The 20,675-nt window shown below is 41.5% G+C and overlaps 1 protein-coding gene across 1 annotated transcript in view; it reads right to left on the bottom strand.

Annotated features, from left to right (window-relative positions):
* Nucleotides 1–20,675, bottom strand: part of P3H3 (prolyl 3-hydroxylase 3) — a 31,253-nt gene that overhangs the window by 8,946 nt on the left and 1,632 nt on the right. Inside the window, 12 exon segments of the mRNA XM_042454602.1 lie at nt 1,788–1,812; nt 1,814–1,866; nt 1,869–1,932; nt 7,167–7,268; nt 7,372–7,496; nt 8,274–8,332; nt 8,508–8,560; nt 9,801–9,890; nt 11,203–11,336; nt 11,463–11,594; nt 15,304–15,493; nt 19,541–19,693. Coding sequence (XP_042310536.1) covers nt 1,788–1,812; nt 1,814–1,866; nt 1,869–1,932; nt 7,167–7,268; nt 7,372–7,496; nt 8,274–8,332; nt 8,508–8,560; nt 9,801–9,890; nt 11,203–11,336; nt 11,463–11,594; nt 15,304–15,493; nt 19,541–19,693 — 1,180 coding nt within the window.

Below are 20,675 nucleotides of genomic sequence, written 5' to 3'. Positions count from 1 at the left end.
ACTTTGAATTTTGGTGCATATTCAAAGCTGGAATTCTCATCTGAAATTTCAAACAGAAATACAAGCAAAATTGAAACTTTTGGTGGAATATTTTGCATCTCTAAGTATCTGTTTCAGTTCAGTTCAATTCAGTTCTGTACATATATATCAGATGTATACTCTGTCGGCGAGGAGAAAGCCAACTACCAGCACAGTCTGGGGACAAGTCTACCCAGATGCAGCCAAAACAATATCATGCTGTAACTTTACCTCATGCCATGTACTCCTAGTTTGGCAGTCTGTGGTTGTCCCATGGAATATATGTCACTCCATGTTATCTGTCATTTAAAATATTTTTCTGCTGTTAAAGGCACATAGGGCTGGTACAGACCAGCCCTTTCTGAAGCCCTCATCACTTGCTAGGGTTGCCTCAGGGTGGCGTTTCCAGACACCCCTCAACCCTAGCACATGATGAGGGCATCAAAATGGCCAAAATAACATAGATGGGGTTACACTTCCCCTGAAAGACTGTGTCCGCAGCTTGAGGGTGCTCCTGGATTCTTTGCTTCAACTGTCTTCTCAGATTGATGCGACAGCCAGGAGTGCCTGTTATCAGCTTCGGCTGATACGCCAGTTGCGCCCCTACCTGGAGCAGTGGGACCTAGAAACGGTCGTACATGCTCTAGTAACCTCTTGCCTTGATTTCTTCAATGCACTCTACATGGGGCAACCTTTGTGCCACGTCCAGAAGCTCCAATTGATTCAAAACATGGCAGCCAGACTGGTCGCTGGAAAATCCAAGTTCGACCATATTACACCTATTTTAAAATCACTACATTGGCTGCCTATTAGCTTCCGGGCTCAGTACAAGGTGTTGGTTATTACCTGTAAAGCCCTACATGGCCTGGGTCCAGTCTGCTTGAAGGAATGCCTCCTCCTATACAGTCCTTCCCGTACACTCTGATCCTCCGGGAAAAACCTCTTACAATCTAGAAAGACCAGACTGGGGGTGACCTCCCGGAGGTCCTTTTCTGTCACCACTCCAAAAACCTGTAATGATCTGCCGGAAGAGATTCGCCAGTTATCCTCACTCGAGGCTTTTAAAAAGGCGACAAAAACCTTTCTCTTCTGGCAGGCCTTCCCCGATTGATAATGTCCAGAACCAATTGAATCCTACTTTTATTATTTTTCTTATTTGTGATTTGTTTTTAACTTTGATGTATTGTTATATACTTTTTAAACATTTTTTTTTTACTGTTTAATTTTATAGTTGGGAGGGAGGGTTGGGTCAGGGTTTTGTGGGGCTTGTTGTTTTTATTGTTGTATATTGTATTTTCTTTGTTGTTACCTGCCTCAATCCTCAATTGGAAGAGGCGGGATATAAATAAATATTTTTGTTGTTGTTATTGTTATTATTATTATTATTATTATTATTATTATTATTATGTAAGTAAAACTTTTACTCTAGAAGGGTGATAAGTCTCCAGTGATCTCATTATAAGAAATTACGGTCTGGGGCTTTCTCACCTCTTGGAACGAGACTGTTGCACAGCAGACTGATGGAAACCATACTATGTGCCCTGTATTCAGTCTTCCAGATGAATTTGTACTTGTTTGCACCATTTTTAAACAGATCTATTAATGCTCATTTTATAGTAATCAGTTTACAACTGTTAACATATTACAGGCTTAAAATACAGTAGTTCAATGAATGACATTTATTAATAGAGAAGACTCTTCATCACTGTGGAGCGTTATGCTGCCGATTCTTAATATGTGTACAGAAAGGTCAAGAAGGAGTTCCTTACCTTCTGCAGCTGTGCGACACACAAGACTGTGTGAATGAAAAATGAAGGTCTTTCCCAGGGGTAAAGTAGGATTCCACAATTTCCTGGATTTCTCACTGGCTTGCAGAAGTAACTTAGCATCTCTCCAGTTCACAGCCACCCTCCTCTGCCAGCTAGAAGATAAACATACATTACCACCACACACTACTGGTGAAAATCCTTGTCTATAGAAATGATTAATCTGTGTGATGGTCCAGGCATACGTTGTAATGGTGAAAGAAGAAAAGAATGAAGACAGCACTCAGCTCCAATGTGGACAATACCATTAACAAAATGGTGAAGGAGGAGGGTGGCACCTATAACTTTTATAGGTACGTGTTTGTGTTTTTCTTTCTCCTTTGAATTCATGTGCATTTTACCTTTTAAGGTGTCTGAAGGAAGGAAGAAGAAAGTGCTATGGCTACCCTCCTGTTTCTTTCAGCTGCCTTCTTTCCTGCCTGCAACGTAGACGCCTGGTTGTCTTGCATGACAAACTGCACCATCCACCAGATTCTTTGATCAGCACAATCTAACTGGTTAAAATCTTTCTCCTCCTCTTACAATTGGCCACCCTACAGAACTGCAGAAGAAAGGGTCCAAAAGTTAATGTAGCAAAAGAGAGCTCCCATAATTATTCAAGAATCAAGGCTGAAGCACAGGTTCATAAGGCACTGTGGGCAACCAGGCAAAGCAAGAGAGGACAACAATGACAGGAACTAGCATGAGAAAGGCAATCACACCCCTATTCTGTGAATGAATGAAACACACTTGCAAGCCTACGCAGTTCCTGCCACAGAAGGAGAAGGAAAGAAGTAGCTGAAATCTGGTTCAGATGAGTTCAGAACTGGAATGTAGAAATAGGGGCTATAAACTTTTAAAGAGAAATAGGCCAAACAGGAAAGGAGGAGGAATAGCACTATATGTCCGAGATATTTACACCAGTGAAGATTCAGGGCATCAATACTGGAAGCCAGGTGGAGAGCACTGGATAAAAATTAAAGGAGAAGGAAAAACAACAAGGATGTTATTGTGGGAGTTTACTACAGACCCCCCCCCCCCAGTCAGATGGAGGAATTTGATGACGCCTTTCTAGAACAGATGACCACACACATCAGAAAAGGAGAAGATTTATTGTGATGGGTGACTTCAACTATCCTGATATTGCTGGAATTCAAACTCAGCAAATCCTCAAGTTCTTAGCAAATTCCTCACTTGCCTCGAAGACAATTTCATTTCCCAATAGGTCGAAGAGCAACAAGGGGGTCAGCTCTTTTAATCTGATCCTAATCAAAGGATGACTTGTTAATTGGGTGCAAGTGGTGGGATCATTAGGTGGAAAGTGACCATGTTCTCCTGGAGTTTGTTATACAGTGGAAAGGAGACGCAGGCATAGTCAATCACGCATTCTAGACTTTAGGAGTAGATTTCAGTAAACTTAGAGGAGTACTGAGGGTGATCCGTGGTCAGAAATACTAAAAGAGAAGGGAGCCGGATGGTGGGGGATTCTCAAAGGGAGATACTGAAGCACAATTTCATAATCATATGATCATAGATCGTTAGAGTGGAAGAGACCACTGGGCCATCCAGTCCAACCCCCTGCGCATGCAGGAATGAAATCCAAATCAAGCATCCTGACAGATGGCCATCCAGCCTCGTTTTAAAGACCTCCAAGGAAGGAGACTCTATCACCCTCCGTGGGGTGCATTCCACTGTCGAACAGCCCTCACGTCAGGACGTTCCTCCTATGTTTCAGGTGGAATCTCTTTTCCTGTACTTGCATCCATTGTTCCGGGTCCTTGTTTCTCGGAGCAGCAGAAAACAAGCTTGCTCCTCTTCAATAGCATCCTTTCAAATATTTAAACAGGGCTATCATATCACCTCTTACATTCTTTTCTCCAGGCTAAACATCCCCAGCTCCCTAAGTCGTTCCTCATGGGCATGGTTTCCAGACCCTTCACCATTTTGCGCCCTCCTTTGGACACCGCTCCAGTTTCTCAATGTCCTTTCTGAATTGTGGCGCCCAGAACTGGACACAATATTCTAGTGTGGGCCTGACCAGAGCAGAATACAGTGGCACTATTACTCTTCTTGATTAGACACTATACTTCTAATTGATGCAGCCTAATAGCATTGGCCTTTTTAGCTGCCGCCATCACACTGTTCACTCATGTTCAACTTGTAGTTTACTTGGACTCTTAGATCCCTTTCACACGTAGTTTCATTCAGCCAGGTGTCACCCCATCCTCTATCTGTGCATTTATTTTTCCACCCTAAGTGCAAGACCTTACATTTCTCCGTGTTGAATTTTGTTAGCTTTGGCTCAGCTTTCTAGTCTATTCAGGTCATTTTGAATCTTGATCGTGTCTCTGGGGTATTTAGCCATTTCCCCTCATTGTTTGGTGTCATCTGCAAATTTGATAAGTATGCTCCCAATTCTGTCATCAGGTCATTGATAAAGATGTTGAATAGCACGGCCCAGGACCGAGCCCTGTGGGACCCCACTGGTCACTTCTCTCCAGGATGAAAAGGAGCCATTGTTGAGCACCCTTTGGGTTCGGCCGGTCAACCAATTACAGATCCAGTAACAGTTCTTTGTCTAGCCCCACATTTTACAAGCTTGTTTGCAAGTATGTCATGGGAAACCTTGTCAAAGGCCTTAGTGAGTTCCAGTGAGAAAGAAAAACTGGGAACTATCTCCAGAAATCAGGATGGATGACTAAGGAACTCTCAATACTGAGTCACGTTTTAAATGGAACATGTATAAGAAAATGGAAAAAATGGGGAAATCACCAAAGGAGAATTCAAACAAATAGCTAGCCTGTGTAGAGGTAAAGTCAGAAAAGCTAAAGTGCAGAATAAACACAGGCTTGATAGAGGATTAGAAACAACAAAAGGCTTTTTTGGACATGTCTGCAACAAAAGGAAGAAAAAGGAAATTGTAGGCCCACGCATGGGAGAGATGGCAAAATGCTAACGAGACAGAAAAAAAGGCAGAATTACTCACACACCTTTTTGCCTCAGTTTTCTCAGAAGGAAAAGGGTGCTCAACCTGAAGATAAGGAGCAGAGGACAGAATAGGGGAATTTCAGCACAGAATAACAAAGAGATAGTACGGAATACCTTTAATCTAAATGAATATAACTCTCCAGGACCAGATCAATTACATCCAAGGGTATTAAAAGAACTGGTAAAGTAATATCGGAGCCATTGGCAATATCTTTGAAACTCGGGGAATAGGGAATCCCAGCAGACTGGGAGGGCAAACATTGTCCCCATCTTCAAAAAGGGGGAGGGAAAGAAAAAAGGATCCCAACAATTATCGTCCCGTTAGTCTGACATCAATACCAGGAAAGATTCTAGAGCAGATCATTAAACAGAGAGTCTGTGAACATTTAGAAGGCAATTCCATAATCACAAAGAGTCAACATGGGTTTCAGAGAACAAGTCATGCCAGACAAATCTTATCTCTTTTTTTGATAAATTACCAGTTTGGCAGATGAAGGGAAAGCTGGGATACAGTATACCTTGATTTCAGTAAGGTCTTTGACAAAATTTCCCATGACATTCTTGCAAACAAGCTTGCAAAATTTGGGCTGACAAGGTAACTGTTACATGGATTTGTAATTGGTTGATTGGCTGAACCCAAAGGGTGCTCAACACTAGCTCCTTTTCATCCTGGAGAGAAGTGACCCGTGGGGTCCCACAGGGCTCTGTTCTGGGCCCATGCTATTCAACATCTTTATCAATGACTTGGATGACAGACATTGGGGGCATACTTATAAAATTTGCAGATGACACAAAATTAGGGGAATAGCTAATACTCCAGAGATCAGGATCAAAATTCAAAATGATCTGAATAGACTAGAAAGCTGGGCCAAAGCTAACAAAATGAAATTCAACACGGAGAAATGTAAGTCTTGCACTTAGGGCGAAGAAAAATGAATGCACAGCTATAGGATTGGGGACATGGCTGAATGAAACTACGTGTGAAAGGGATCTAGGAGTCTAAGTAGACAAGTTGAACATGAGTGAACAGTGTGATGCGGCAGCTAAAAAGGCCAATGCATTTTAGGCTGCATCAATAAAGGTATAGTGTCTGATCAAGAGAAGAATAGTGCCACTCTATTGCTTTGGTCGGCCCCACCTGGAATATTGTGTCCATTCTGGGCACCACAATTCAAAAAAGACATTGAGAAACTGGAACTTGTCCAAAGGGGCGATATAAACGGTTGAAGGGTCTGGAAACCATGTCCGATGAGGAACGACTTAAGGAGCTGGGGATGTTTAGCCTGGAGATAGAAGGTTAAGAGTGATATGATGGCCCTGTTTAAATATTTGAAGGGATGTCATATTGTGGAGGGAACAAACTTGTTTTCTGCTGCTCCAAAGACAGGACCCAGAACAATGGATGCAGCTGCAGGAAAAGAGTCCACCTCAACATTAGGAGGAACTTCCTGACAGTAAGGGCTGTTCAACAGTGGAACACAACTCCCTCGGAGTGTGTGTAGTTCCTTCTTTGGAGGCCTTTAAGCAGAGGCTGGATGGCATCTGTCAGGGATGCTCTGATTGAGAGTTCCTGCATGGCAGGGGATTGGACTGTATGGCCCTTGCAGTCTCTTCCAACTCTAAGTTCTATGATTCTATGAAATGTATTTTAAGTAACATCCACATGCCATGCAAAATAATGTTACATATATCATCAAAATTATTCTTCTCTCAAGGCTCTTCCTTGGCCCTCTTAGAATCATAGAGCTGGAAGAGATCCCAAGGGCCATCCAGGCCAACCCTCTGCCATGCAGGAACTCAACATCAAAGCCTCCCTGACAGATGGCCATCCAGCCTCTGTTTAAAAACCTCCAAAGAAGGACCATGTCCGCACCTGCAGTCCATCCAATTATTCTGGACCATCCATTTCTTGTATCCTCAGATTTTTCTTTGTCCACTGCTCATCCATGCTTGTGGCCCCAATTTTTTACTCAGGGCACCTACTCTCGCGCATCTTTCAAACCACGTACATTACATGTTCTATGTAAATATCGCAACCATTTTTAATGGAAAGGAACAATAAGCATGTTTATGTGCATGCTGACCATTCCCTTTCATTGATGTACTTTGGCTATCACATGTGGAGCTTCAAACAAGGAAAAGTATAATCGAGGGGCATTTTGTTTTAGAGTTAAGTTCCTCCCTGGAAGAAGTGGGACTTTCCCCCCATTTTCACTGGTAAAAAAAGCATGTGTTTATCTATCTGCATGCACATGTATGTAGATACTCCTCATAGGAAACACTTTGAACTTTGCTCCAATGAAAAACTCTGCACCTTGAGGATCAGGAATAGAGGCATGCTGAAGTTATGAAGACATTTACCTGCAAAGCCTTCAACACTGTTAAGCCTTCAAATCTCTCATGCGGAGTATGAGGTGAACGCCTTCCACGATAGCTATCTCCTGTTCCTCCAGCTGCCTGAAACATGTGTGAACATATTAGAGATCCCATAAGGCTCCCCTTTCCTTTGGTCAGTTCTGTTTGTGAGAGCTGTCATGCTGAGTATGTCACTTGTCCTCACCTTAGCCAAACGGAGGATGTCGTTGCATTCAGATTCAGTCAAGACTCTGTCCAAGACAACCCTCTGGGAGCCATTGAGTTGTTGGGAGTCCATGGTAATGGTGATGCCTTCAAAGGGTAGTGGCTCTGGCAAAAACAAGCAAGGCAATGCAGAATTGTACAGATGTACCCAGCAATGGGGGGGGGGGGGGCAAATTTGCTGATTTTATATTCCCAACCATGTATGCTTTATCTTAATTTGTAAGCAGCACACATGCAAAGTTTTTTCAAAAGGTTACAAGGCTGCTTAACTGTCTAAACGCACAAGTAGTTTGAAAACCAGCAATATAAACAATATAATTTGGTGCACTGTTCCCCAAGGAGCTCAGTTTTCAGACCCAAACATTCTCCACACTTTGCAACCTGAATCAAAGAATCATAGAGTTGGAAGAGACCATAAGGGCCATCCAGTCCAACCCCCTACCATATAGGAACTCACATCCAAGCCTCTGTTTAAAGACCTCCAAAGAAGGAGATACCACCAATCTCAGAGGAAGTGAGTTCCACTGTCAAACAGCCCTTGCTGTCAGGAAGGTCCTCCTAATGTTGAGGTGGAATCTCTTTTCCTGTAGCTTGCATCCATTGTTCTGGGTCCTGTTCTTTGGAGCAGCAGAAAACAAGTTTGCTCCCTCTTCAATATGACATCCCTTCAAATATATAAACAAGGCTATAATGTCTCAGTGGCACACAGACAGCCAAGAGAAACCTCAGCTGAAATTTGGGGCTGTGAGAGAGTGGGTTCACTCCCTCATTTTGCTAGCCAGTTTTGGAAGAAGCTCTGGATCCACCTTAACAGGTGGAACAGGAAAGAGAAATAATGGGACTCTGGCCATTCTCTCCAGCAGATCTTTTTCTGCCACTCACCCCTCTGATCCTGGTGTTCCATATCCATGGCCTTCATGCTTTGCTTCTCCTGATCTTCCCTAAAGATTAATACAGAGAAAATCACCATCAGCAAAAAAATGAAATCTACAACTTCCACTCTTGGCTTCTGTTTAATTGTGAGCCTGGCCCCTCTGCACAGATCCTGAGGCACTACCATTCTTCAAGTTATCCCTAAATTCTGCCTATGTCCTAAATTGCTGCTTTGAAACTTACTTGTATTTTTCTTTCAGGCTTTCAGGGATAATTTCCTCAGGAGTCCACGATTCCTAAAGAAATAAATTCAGGGACTTAGTTCCACAACAGAGACTCCTCCATACTGTGGCACATCCAAGAACCTATGTATCCCATCATCCTACCTCCTCATTCTCATCACACTCTAAGACAGTGTGCTTCCCTACAGCTGACAGTTATCTGTGTTCGCTCTAAAGCTGCATCTACACTACAGAAATAATCCAGGTTGACACCACTTTAACTGTCATGGCTCAACACTATCAAATTCTGGGAATTATAGTTTATTGTGGCACCAGAGCTATCTGACAGAGAAGGCTAAATGTCTCACAAAAGTACAATTCCCAGAATTCTATAGCACTGAGGGATTTTTTTTGGCGTGTGTGTGCAGCGTAAATCTCAGCAAGCAAGTATAAACAAGTGAAACAGTAAAATAAATTGGAAAAAGAAGATATTTTAGACATATGTATTTTAGAAAATGTTGAAGATAAGTTTAGTTACATTTAAGTCCGTCTTAAAAAAATACTGCTTTTCCAAGTTAAATTACTGTTTTTCTTCTAGTAATGATAGATGAATGTAATGTAACACAATGGAAGTGACATAATAAAAATAAAAAAACTCAGCAAGTCTATCTGCACACTACAAGGGTCTTTGTGGAACCAGAGGAGACCAAGAAGCTTCACACCTTCACTTTCTTTGATGGCCTGAGGAATAGTTGGTGCAAGGTGACATTAGTTTATTCCCTTCTTTACAAAATACCCATTCCCTTGGTTGTGGGAATTTATGAGACTACTGGAAGCAGCTCTTTAGAAGCTCCCTTACCTAGGCAGCTGAATCTAGATCTTTTTCAATGCTGGACAACAGCTTTGGAATGTCTTCCTTGTAGAAACTGTGATCATTTTGACATCAGTAAAAAAACTGCCCAGCATTGAGTTGTTGTTTACAGTACTTTCTTCTGCACTGTTTATATTTCTGACTTGTTTTTGATGCTAATTTGTTTTCTGGTTCAATTTTATTATTACACCATACATCTTGACTGTTATGCTTCTTGTTAATCTTTGATATCACAAAACATAGAGTAATTGGAAAGCTTCAAATCTAAGGCAGAAGTTCTTCCCATCTGTCCCTTATCTCAGACTCCAGAATAGGAGGAAAGAAAGAGGTCATGCACAAAACATTTTGTCAAGCTGAGTTTCATGGAGGAATAAAATGAATAAATCACTCTGATGCAATGAGGTCACAAAGAACTCATCTCCAGAGAAGATTATGGCTACTTACAGGGTCATTAAAACTCTTGCCAAGGTGTTCCACTGCATAGTAAATCAATTTCTTCTCCATAAGAGATCTTTGCACATAAAGGTGGATGCTCTGAGGATGAAATTAAGCTATTAAATTAACACAAAAATTCGTACTGCAAAAAGGGTTTCAGCTTTGCTTGCTTAACTAAACCAGCTCTGCCAATAAATATGCTCAGCCACCCTTAAAGTGGGCAACTGATGCTGGCTTATGGTCAAATTACATGTTAAACACAGGGCCCAGACTGGTATCTTGCTTATTTTGACATACTGCACAACAGGTGTGTGTGTGGGTGTGGGGGGGGGGGGACATAGAGGGAGGGATGGAGGGAGAGGTGGGAGAAAAAGAGAGAAATAGAGATGGAGAGAGAAAAAGAGTTAATGAACAGGTTGTTCAGATCATAGAAGGGGTGGAGAGGAGCTTTGTCTCCACCTCCTCCAGTTTCAATGAACAAACACCACTTTTAAATAAAATTATTGCTCGCCCAGGGAAGGATGCTACTAACTTTTAGCAGCTTGAGGAAAATAGCGGCAGGGAGAAGAGGTGATTTTCAGTGGAACTGCAGTGCCAGAATCATAGAGTTGAAAGACCACAAGGGCCATCCAGTCCAACCCCCCCCCCCCAATGCATGAACTTACAATCAAAGCATCCCCAACAGAATACTGGTCTCCCAACTAATATCCTACAGCTTTACTATGCCTTTTCTCTCTCCAGTGCAAATCACTCATTTTGGATAACAGGTAAGTTGACCCTTGGGGGCAATCTCGTCCTCTCTCATAATAAATACCAGGAATGTTGTTTACTGACAATTGTTAGGATTTTGTATGGTGACCAAGAAATACGGCCATATACTGATACTTTCTGGTAAATCTGAACTACACTGCCTTAATACATTGTTTTTCCCCAGCACCTCAGAGCCCAGTGCTCTATATTTGTGGTCTTTAAACAAAACACTGATGATCAAATGTTTGAACCTCTTCTATACCATGCTGGCTCCAGCATGTACACTGGAATTGCACACCCTTAGAAGAGAAGTGGCCAAATTCCTGAGATCTGTGGGCCATGAACACAGAGGGAGTAGCAGCAGCAACACTTCTCACCAGAGGGATTTTGGATGTTGCAAACTGTGAAACAGAAGAATTTCTTTGGGTGTTTTCCTCCACCTTTTTTAAAAACTTGGTCCACTTTATCAGCAGGACATCCTTCATTTTTTTCTTCCATTTTCTCCTACCCCCTTCTATGGACCCACCCACTTTGTCTTCTTTTCCTCCCCCTTCCCTTTGTTTGCAGTGAGGACACTGAATTCTCTCTGGATGTGCAAAATATTACATTGATTGATACAGAAAATCTGACAGCATTTTGAAACGGAGAATGTTGTCAGCACCTTTCTGGCTGCAACAGGTGTTTCTTCTCCCACTTCTGCTTGGTACTGTTTCAGTTTTCCTAGCATCACATCATCTGATGGATAGAAGAGCAAGTAGGTAGCTGCACATTCAGCAGCAGCAGTATGATTCCCAACTGAAACAGAGAAGGTGGACGTGGTCATTGTGGCAGCTCTGTCTGCCATTCCAGAAGCACCCCACCTCAAGAGCAGAGGCATCTGTCTCTGCTGGGCTCCTCCTCAGCAAAGTCTTCTTTGCTTACCTTTGTCATAGGCAAACTGCAGCAGATCAAAATGGGATGGGATGAAGTCTTCTATGGAGGACACCCTTCCTGGCTTAGTGGCAATGTTGAGGATGCACTTCTGCCTGCACTTCAAGACCTGGATGTAGTGAGCTAGAAGGCAAAGAGGGAGAAATATAAGATGACATGGTTGCATCTCCAGCACCACCTCTGTCTGCTTTTACAAAGTGGAGCATACTATCATCCAAAATCCACAAAACAGTGATAGCTTTTCATTGGGCCAACCCAATTACACATTTTACATGTTGCAAACTTTCAAAGCTCCACTGGCTTCTTCATAAAAATCATACAGGAGAAAGAAAGAAAAAAGGTGATGATGTTAGTCCCAGGCCTACATTTGGTCAAGATGTTGTGACTGTTGTCTTCAGTTCAGATAGTATGGAAGGGTATTATTCATGCAGGTGGACCCCCTTTCCTTCTTGCTATATGGGTCCTGGGAGATTTAGTCCAGGAAATAAACTTTAAATCCCATTAGCTAGACAAAAAGCTATTGCCTTTGAGATCCAGTCTATCTTGAATCCTTTGTGAGGCTGCAAGCCCTTTGTTAGGAAGTGAATACAAAGTGGAGCCCTTGAAAGTGGCTCTCCAAGCATGAGTAGAAGTCCCCATTCCAAAGGAATACCTTTTTCACAGAACACATGAGCTAAAATAAATACTAACATTATTCATACATTTCCCACACTTCAGATTTTACCATTTAAATTCTGACCCTGGAATTTCAAGTTATAGGAACATAATAAATGGGAACAGTAAATGTTGTAAGCACAGGTGGTGTTTGGGGCTTCCATTTTTGTATATACAAAATGACCAATAAGAGAAAAAGTGGGTAAAAAGAAAAGACCAGAGACAATGAAAAATCAGACTTCTAGTGAACCATATTCCATGGAGTCAAATGTGGTTTGAATTCTGGGTCATGTGGAAATACATGTGCAGTTCTGATCCTCATATGTAATGCATTCAATAGAATTATAGAATCATAGAGTTGGAAGGGACACCAAGGGCCATCCATTCCAATCCTCTTCTGCCATCAAAGCCCTCCCTTTGACAGATGGCCATCCAGCCTGTTTAAAACCCTCCAAAGAAGGAGACCTCCGAGGGAGTATGTTCCACTGTTGAACAGCTCTTACTGTCAGGAATTTCTCCATCCCCTCTTTACCTTACGCCCAATGCTGATGCTGCTACAACAATCCAGCTTGATGGAAAACAAGGAAGAAAAGAGGGACTAGATGGGTAGAAAAGACTACGAAAAAAGTAGTTTCTTTGTCAAAGGCTTCTTAAACTGAGATATGCCTCTATTTAAAAAGTGAGCAGAAGCAACAAGAGGCATGAACTCTTTAACTTTCTTGGAGGAAGACAAAGATACCTTTGCATTGTTGTTTCATGTCTATGCAATCATTAATGTTTTAAACATTTCTTTAAATTAAATGTTTGAAATAGTTGTGAGTTAACATACATTTTGTATAGTTTCACTAAACTGCTGATGTAAAACTGAAGGAAGAGTGACACCCACTAGCCTAAACTTATTAAATCAACTGTTGATTGTAAATCCCACTCATTCAAAGGTCTACTCAAGAGAGGACTAATATTAGGATCCAGGAAGACATCTTTTCATCCTAAATGTTTATTAACAGTCTTTAAAACTGGATCATGGTCATTAGACTCTAGAGTTACCCCTTCAATGACTGGATTTCTTTTTGGTAAAAAATTGTTTCGCGTATCTCAATTGTCCCCATGTTTTTTCAAGACTATTCAAAGTGCAAAAGCTGGGTTGCAGCTGAATATTAAGAAAACAAAAATAATGAACACAGAAGATTTACATAACTATAAAACAGATGATAAAGACATTGAAATTGTTAAAAGATTTTCTATACTGTCATTCAGTCATCAATAAAGAAATCAAAAAACCTAGACTGGGAAGGCTAGTCACTTATGAAGCAACTAGATAAGATCCTCAAGCATTAAAAGATATTAGTAGATAGCAAAGTCAAAATCATTCATGCCATAGTATTTCTTATTTTTGTGCTTAGATGTCAAAGCTGGACAGTGAAGAAAACTGACAAACCCACAGCCAGGAAACAAGCAAGTAAAGCTTATACAGTTTTTCAACAAACCCACCTATGTTCAACCATCCAAACAATCAAGAATATGTTATAATTTCCAAATCCATGCAATGTGTAATAAATGCAGAAGTGTTTCACACAACAGGCATAGTCCAGTAAAAGGTGAAGACATAAATCTCTAAACTAATAGAAGACTGATAAATAATCTAAACAAGGCAACACTTTTAAAAAACCAGAGGTGCTTCAATATATCTCGTTTTCTTCAGTGACCAATACAAAAATCATTCATATTCAAATTTGGGTTTCCAAAGTCACAGTCGAAACCAGCATGGTGTAGTGGTTTGAGCATTAGACTGTGACTTTGGAAACCCAGATTCGAATCCCTGCTCGGCCATGAAAACCACTGGATGACCTTGGGCAAATCACATTCTCTCAGCCTCAGAGGAAGGCAATTTCAAACTCTCTATAAAAGAACCGTCCAAGCAAACCCCATAATAGGGTCACCATAAATCAGAAATGACTTGGAAGCACACAAGAACAACAACAATCTTTATTTATTCGTTTTCTGACTGTTGGTTTGAATGGTCAGTTTCTTGAGTCAGGTCTTATATTTCCTTCTCTTTTGTTTTTCAGTGACAAAAGTTGACAGGAAGAGAATCAACCCATCTGAAATGCAATGCTGGAGGAGAGTGCTGTAGAGAGCATTTCTCCAAAACAAGAAATGAAAGGGTCTGAGAGCAAGTCAAGCCTGAACTCTCACTAGAAGCCAAAATAACTAAACTGAGGCTGTCATATTTCAAGATGATGTGACTCACTGGAAAAGACGACAATGCTTAATAAAGTAGAAGGCAAAAGGAAAAGAGGAAATCTGTATTACAGATGGATTTACTCAGTAAAGGAAGCCATAGCCCTGCAAGATCTGAGTAGGGCTGGTAGGGACTCTTGGAAGTTTCTCACTCATAGGGTCACTATAAGCCAGTGGTTCCCAACCTGTGGGTCGGGACCCCCTTTGGGGGTTGAATGACCCTTTCATGGGGGTTGCCTAAGACCATTGGAAAACACCTATTTAATTACAGTTATGAAGTAGCAACGAAAATAATTTCATGGGTTTGGGTCACCACAACATGAGGAACTGTATTAAAGGGTCGCAACATTAGGAAGGTTGGGAACCACTCCTATAAGCTAAAGCTGACCTGATGGCACATAACAACAGACTGCTATGCAATGTTTTTGTTTTGTTTTGGCAAAAGCTATTCCAGCTACTAAGAGAATATACAAAACTGGCACCTATTTTCTCTATAGCAATAGTGGGCAACATTACTGGCTGGAGGGTCATAGAGGTTGATCATGGAACCCTTGATAGTCTGCATCTGGTTAGGTGCAGGTAGAGGTGGTTGTGACAGCAATGTATGGAGACAGAATACACACACTCTCTTCTTCACACACATATTTACATTTTCTTTCACAGGCTTTTAAATTTCTAAAAGAATGCAAGAGTACATTACATATTTCTGGATCTCCTATGTCATGTCTAGTTAGGACCACAGGTGTTAGTTTTGTGTGACAACTAGGCAACTGTTTAAGTAGAGAACACACAAAATTAAAATACAGGGAGGTATGGTGGGGAGAATGAGAAGTGCATATATTTCCTCAATTCAGGACCTTTTGATCTTCCCAAACTATGTGCACTGCCTTATAAACGCCATAGCATCCACTGCATGTATTAAGGCTTGTGGTACTACCTGCAGTGGCCTCATAAAGACCAAGTTGCATCTCCTCCTCTTTGTCCTCCTCTTCATCCTGGAGTCCCTCACAAAGGGCTCTGCAGTCCTCTAGGGCCAGCAGCGCTTCGCTGAGTGATTCCTCCAGTTTTGCCATTGCCGGCTGGTAGTCATCCTTACCGTAATGGTGCACTCCGGCTTCATATGCCACCTGCAGAGCAAAGCCATCTCATTAACCTCTGAGGAGAGCCCAGGCTGTGACTGTCCACCAGGGAGGATGGTGCAAACAGAAGCTTAGTTCTCAGCACCAGATTTCACATGACATGATGAAACTCTTTTCTTTTTCAAAGGAAAAATGGCTGGAAACCAGACTGGATGGTCTATGTCAGTGATGGTGAACCTTTTTGAGGCCGAGTGCCCAAACTGCAACCCCAAACCCACTTATTTATTGCAAAATGCCATGTCCCTCTGGCTTTCAGTAACAAACTCTGGCAAACTCTATGCTGGGACTATGGCACATGTGCCCACAGAAAGGGCTCTGAGTCCTACCTCTGGCACATGTGCCATAGGTTTGCCATCACTCTTTCCATTGTGTCACTTTGTCATTGACATTCTCTCCTCAGAACCCACTGTCAGCCATGTTAAGAAAAAGAAGACAGAGAGCTGTACCATGCCTGTTTTCCTTCCCCAAGGAGGCTATGGATAGGAGTGCATTTCAAATATCACACAAAAGGTTAGACACCTCCTGCTTGGCAGCCACAGCTCTGGGTCAATTTGCTGCCTACCCACAACTCCCACCACTGTCTTGAACTCTGCAGGACATGAAGCTTGACTTTCAGTGAAGTGTTAAATTTGTGTTTAACACTGATCTCCTGTATATATTCATGCAGAAGTCTATAAATTTTAGTTTAAAATTGACCCAAAAAACCTGAGTCGACTTATCCACGGGTCAATGTAATTACTGTATTTTAACTCTTATTTACAAAGGAACCATTCCCTGGTAAATACCGAGAGCGTAATCGTTCCTGGAAGCACCCCTTTTTATTTTCTCATCCATCCAGCCTTTAGTATAAGCACAAACAGTTATGCCTGATGGAATTTTGTAAGTTCTTTAGCGTCATTTTCCTTTGCTCCATCCTTTACAACTTTTGTTACATGCTCCTATGTTTTACCCTTGACTTATTCAGAGGTCAATTAAAAAAATCCTTAATTCTGGCCCCCAAACCTGCCCTCAACTTACACATGGGGTCGACTTATAGAACTGATATATGCATACGGTATATCAGTTCAGGATGGAGGATTGCTAGATATTTTTTGCATGGTGGAACTTTTAGTTGTGGGAGCCCTTCATCAGCAGCTATAAAGTACAATGATCAGACAGACACATGTGTTTCCTCCCAATTAGGCTCAAGTTGTGCTCATTCTCTGTATTCCTTTTAGAACACTTTAAATGTTCTTCCCTTGCCTTCCAGAAAGCCAGTTTTACAAAGCCAAAATAAAATTAAAAAAAAAACACCTGTATTTCATTGTAGCTGGATTTAATTTAAATTTTTGTGGGGCTAAATACAACAAGATTTAGTCAAGACTTATGGATATCAATGGAGGCACAGGCATACACAAAAAGTTCAATTCATTTCAATGGATCTATTCTAAGTAGGACTAATGAGTATGATATTGCTTTCTTGTTGTAAGCTCCCTTGAGGAAACTATGAAAAGCAGCTAAGAAATTGATAAAATAAAAATAAATATGATTAGAACTCCCTGGCTTTTCTCAAAGACTGTACAGTCGTCCCTTCCGATTTGCAGTCTTGCCATTCATGTCCCTTGGCCTTTTGCGGATGGAAAGCCAGGACATAATGGTATGTGCACCCATGGTGTGCATGTAGCACCATGTGCAGGAGCATGCCCCCATTGTAATCAATGGAGCTCCAATATTGCTGATTTTCCTGATTCGCGGGAGTGGCGGTAGTCCGAAACAGATCCCCTGTGAATTGGAAGTGATCACTGTAGGTTTTTCTGCTGCCTCTTCCTGAGCTAGCATCCCATTTGATTTGTTTGCCTCTTGGATCTGGACCATGGTATGCATGCATATGTGGTTGTCACCTTTTCCCCTGTGGTGCTGTGCAGTTTTCCTCAACATGGCAAAGAGCATCTTTAAGTGGGAAATCAGCAAATTGTCCCTGGGGAAACTGAGAGCCTGTACAGATGGCCTTAAAGGGATGGCTTTGAGCACTGGATCAGGGCCACAGCAACCGCAAGCCGTAGCCCCGATCTGGTGTTTTTCAGGCCCAAAAAGAAGCAGCAAAATGCCACTCCTATTTGGGGTGGGAAAAGGGCGCCTTTTCTGCCATGGTACTGTTTTTTTGGTGCACCGCCAGAATGCTGGAACGCCGCCTGCCATCTGGTTGGGTGGGTGGCAAGACGCTGGCTTAGGGGTGGCATTGCGACATCTGAAGGCCATGTCCCCATGTCAAACTGAAGCCAGTTGAAGCTGCCGGTCTATTTCACCCCATAGTCATACCAGGGATGGGGAATGTATGGTCTTCCATATGTTGCTGGACTGCAGCTCACATCATCCCTCACAGCTGTGTAGAATAGCTCGGAGTTGCAATCCAACAGCAATGAGAGGGCTAAATAATTCCCATGTTTATTGTCATACCCACTTCTCCCACAGCTTCACAGTCCTCTCTATGGTTGCATTAAAATAAAGGGGGGAAATGCCTGCATGTCTTTATGGGTCTCACACGATTTAACGAGTTTGACTTTTATCTAGTGTCTATGTAAGATTTTTTTTAAAACTGTATTAAAAATGAAAAAAAATGTTTTTAAAATGTAGAGGTTGACAAACATCTAAACAAGAACACTAGAAGAGGGGCATGTCCCTCAGATTTATTTTAATATTCCTAAGGTAATTAAAATTATATAGAAAATATATTAATAATAAAAAGTAGAAAAATCTCTTTCCCAACCAATGATAAGTTTATCAGTTTAGAGGAACGGTTAGTTAACCTGAGCATATTGTTTTTGAAATCAAATTAATTTCAATGTTTGTTAAAAACATTTTAAAATGGGTGCTGAAGTGCTCTTATACTTTAAATGCTATGGCATGATTACACCAATAACTTAAAACTGTTTTAAAATCAGAGAAAGCAAAAACTACAGAACCTAAACTATTGTGGACCAGAAAGACTAGATTTGTGGTAAACACTATTTACAAGTTCACTTGTCAGCCATGTCATAACATGTGTCAAAATCACACCAAAAGTTGTGTGTAGAGCAAATGCTATTGTTCACTTCTTTACCCCAAAGCTGCGTTTTCTGTGGTCTGAGAAAATGCAAAAAGAGCATGAGAAAAGCACACCGGAGGACAATGATCTGTGTGATGGCTTAGCTGTTGGTCCAGGTTTCTAGTTAGGGTTGCAACATCTTCCAGCTCTCTAATTCTATAGCAGTGTTGTGCTGATGTCTTGTAAAAGGCGAGTAAAGAAAGTATGGCTATTCTGGAATAAATGCATAACTTGGAAATGAGCTTTGAAGCACACTGTTAAAAGTAACACGTGCCAGAACAGTTACTCTTAGTGCTATACCCATACTGGTGTTAATATTAGGAGTAAAACATCATGTTACTTGAACATGCTATTTCAAGGACATTTGAAGGTTTTGGGGATTTTATTTTTTTAAAGCAGCAATTTTAAAAGTTATACACTATTAACAAGTAATATAATACTTCACTTTTTAAATACTGGAAATAATTGACCACAACCAATGACCTTCTCAGATAATAACTCCAATGGGGTGGCTTAATGATGATGATGATGATGATGATAATAATAATAATAATAATAATAATAATAATAATAATAAATGATTTATTTGTATCCCGCCCAATCACAAGGAATCCAGGTGTGTAACAACAATAAAAATACATCAAAAATACAATAAAATTCAAAATAATCCCTTCCCAACCCGCCATCCCAACGAACAATATCAATAAACAATATGGGGCGATACTAAAATGGGGCCAGCTAAAAATTGGGGGCAAAAATGGGTGGACAGAGAGAAGGACAGTTAGCAGTCACATTCATATGTCCTTGTTTAGGGAGGAGAAGCTAAATTGGGAAGGCCTGCCAGAAGAGATCCGTCTTAAGGGCCTTCCTGAAGGCTGTATGAGTGGAAATGTGGCAGATCTCCTCCAGCAGGTCATAGAGATCTTTAGAGTATCAGGCTCTGAAAAATGTGCCCCTTGGACCTCTCTTACCCAATGTGGCATGGCCTCAAGATCCCTGAAGCTTTCTGCTTTCACCCCTGCCATGCGCTGGTATTTCTCGATGTCTTCCCGCATCTGTAAGTGGTGTGGATTGGCCACAAAGAAGGTATGAGCTGAAGACACCGCTTCATCCAGTTTCTTAAGCTGTCGAAATGGGGGAAAAAATCTAATTTAGAAGCAGGTCAACACCACAAGGGCACCATTTTAGATTGAGAGGATGGGAAATAGGGAAAAGAGCCCTCTGAAAGGAAGTTCTTGGATTCAATTTTAACATACACCCCCCCCCCCACACACACACACACATGAGAGAGAGATGTTACAAGACTTTTTAACATATTTCATAATTTGAGATTACATTACCTGATACCCATTTAAAGCAAAAGGGATTTTTGACTTTGGCATGCCTAGCTAATACATAGTCCCATGCAACAGATATGCAACAGTTGCTGAGTATAACAGAGTATGGGAAGACAGGTAATCTTGAGCAGGGACAAGCCAAAGCACATTGCTACAACAAATGAAGCAACAACCCACAAAGGTCTGGAAGCCATGCCCTAGGATAAGTATCTTAGGGACCTGCGTATGTTTAGCCTGGGAAAGAGAAGGCTAAGGGGGTGACATAATAGCCTTGTTTAAGTATTTGAAGGGGTGTCATACTGAGGATGGAGCAAGCTTGTTTTCTGCTGCTCCAGAGAATAGGACACACAACAGTGGATTTCAGCAACAGGAAAAGATATTCCACCTCAACATTAGTATTTTCCTAATACATTTGGAAAAGAACTTTCCTCCTCTTCCCCAGGCTAAACATTCTCAGCTCCCTAAGTTACTCCTCATAAGGCATGGTTCCCAGACCTTTCACCATTTTGCTCACCCTCCTCTGGACACACTCCAGTTTGTCAACATCCTTCTTGAATTGTGGTGCCTGGAACAGTATTGCGACCAAGTCACTATTTTAGTAGATGGTGGGAATGCTGTAGATGTCATTTATCTAGATTTCAGATCAACATTTGACAAGACCCTCCATAATATTTTGCTTAGCAAACTGACTCAGTATGGAACAGAGGGGGACACTGTGAGAATGGGGCGACAATAAGTTGGAAAGCCATGCTCAGAGACTTATCCTGCA

This window comes from Sceloporus undulatus, chromosome 2 (assembly GCF_019175285.1).
Source record: "Sceloporus undulatus isolate JIND9_A2432 ecotype Alabama chromosome 2, SceUnd_v1.1, whole genome shotgun sequence".
Classification (NCBI taxonomy): Eukaryota; Metazoa; Chordata; class Lepidosauria; order Squamata; family Phrynosomatidae; genus Sceloporus; species Sceloporus undulatus.
Note: the sequence above shows the minus strand (reverse complement) of the source record. Positions and strands in the feature narration are given on the sequence as shown.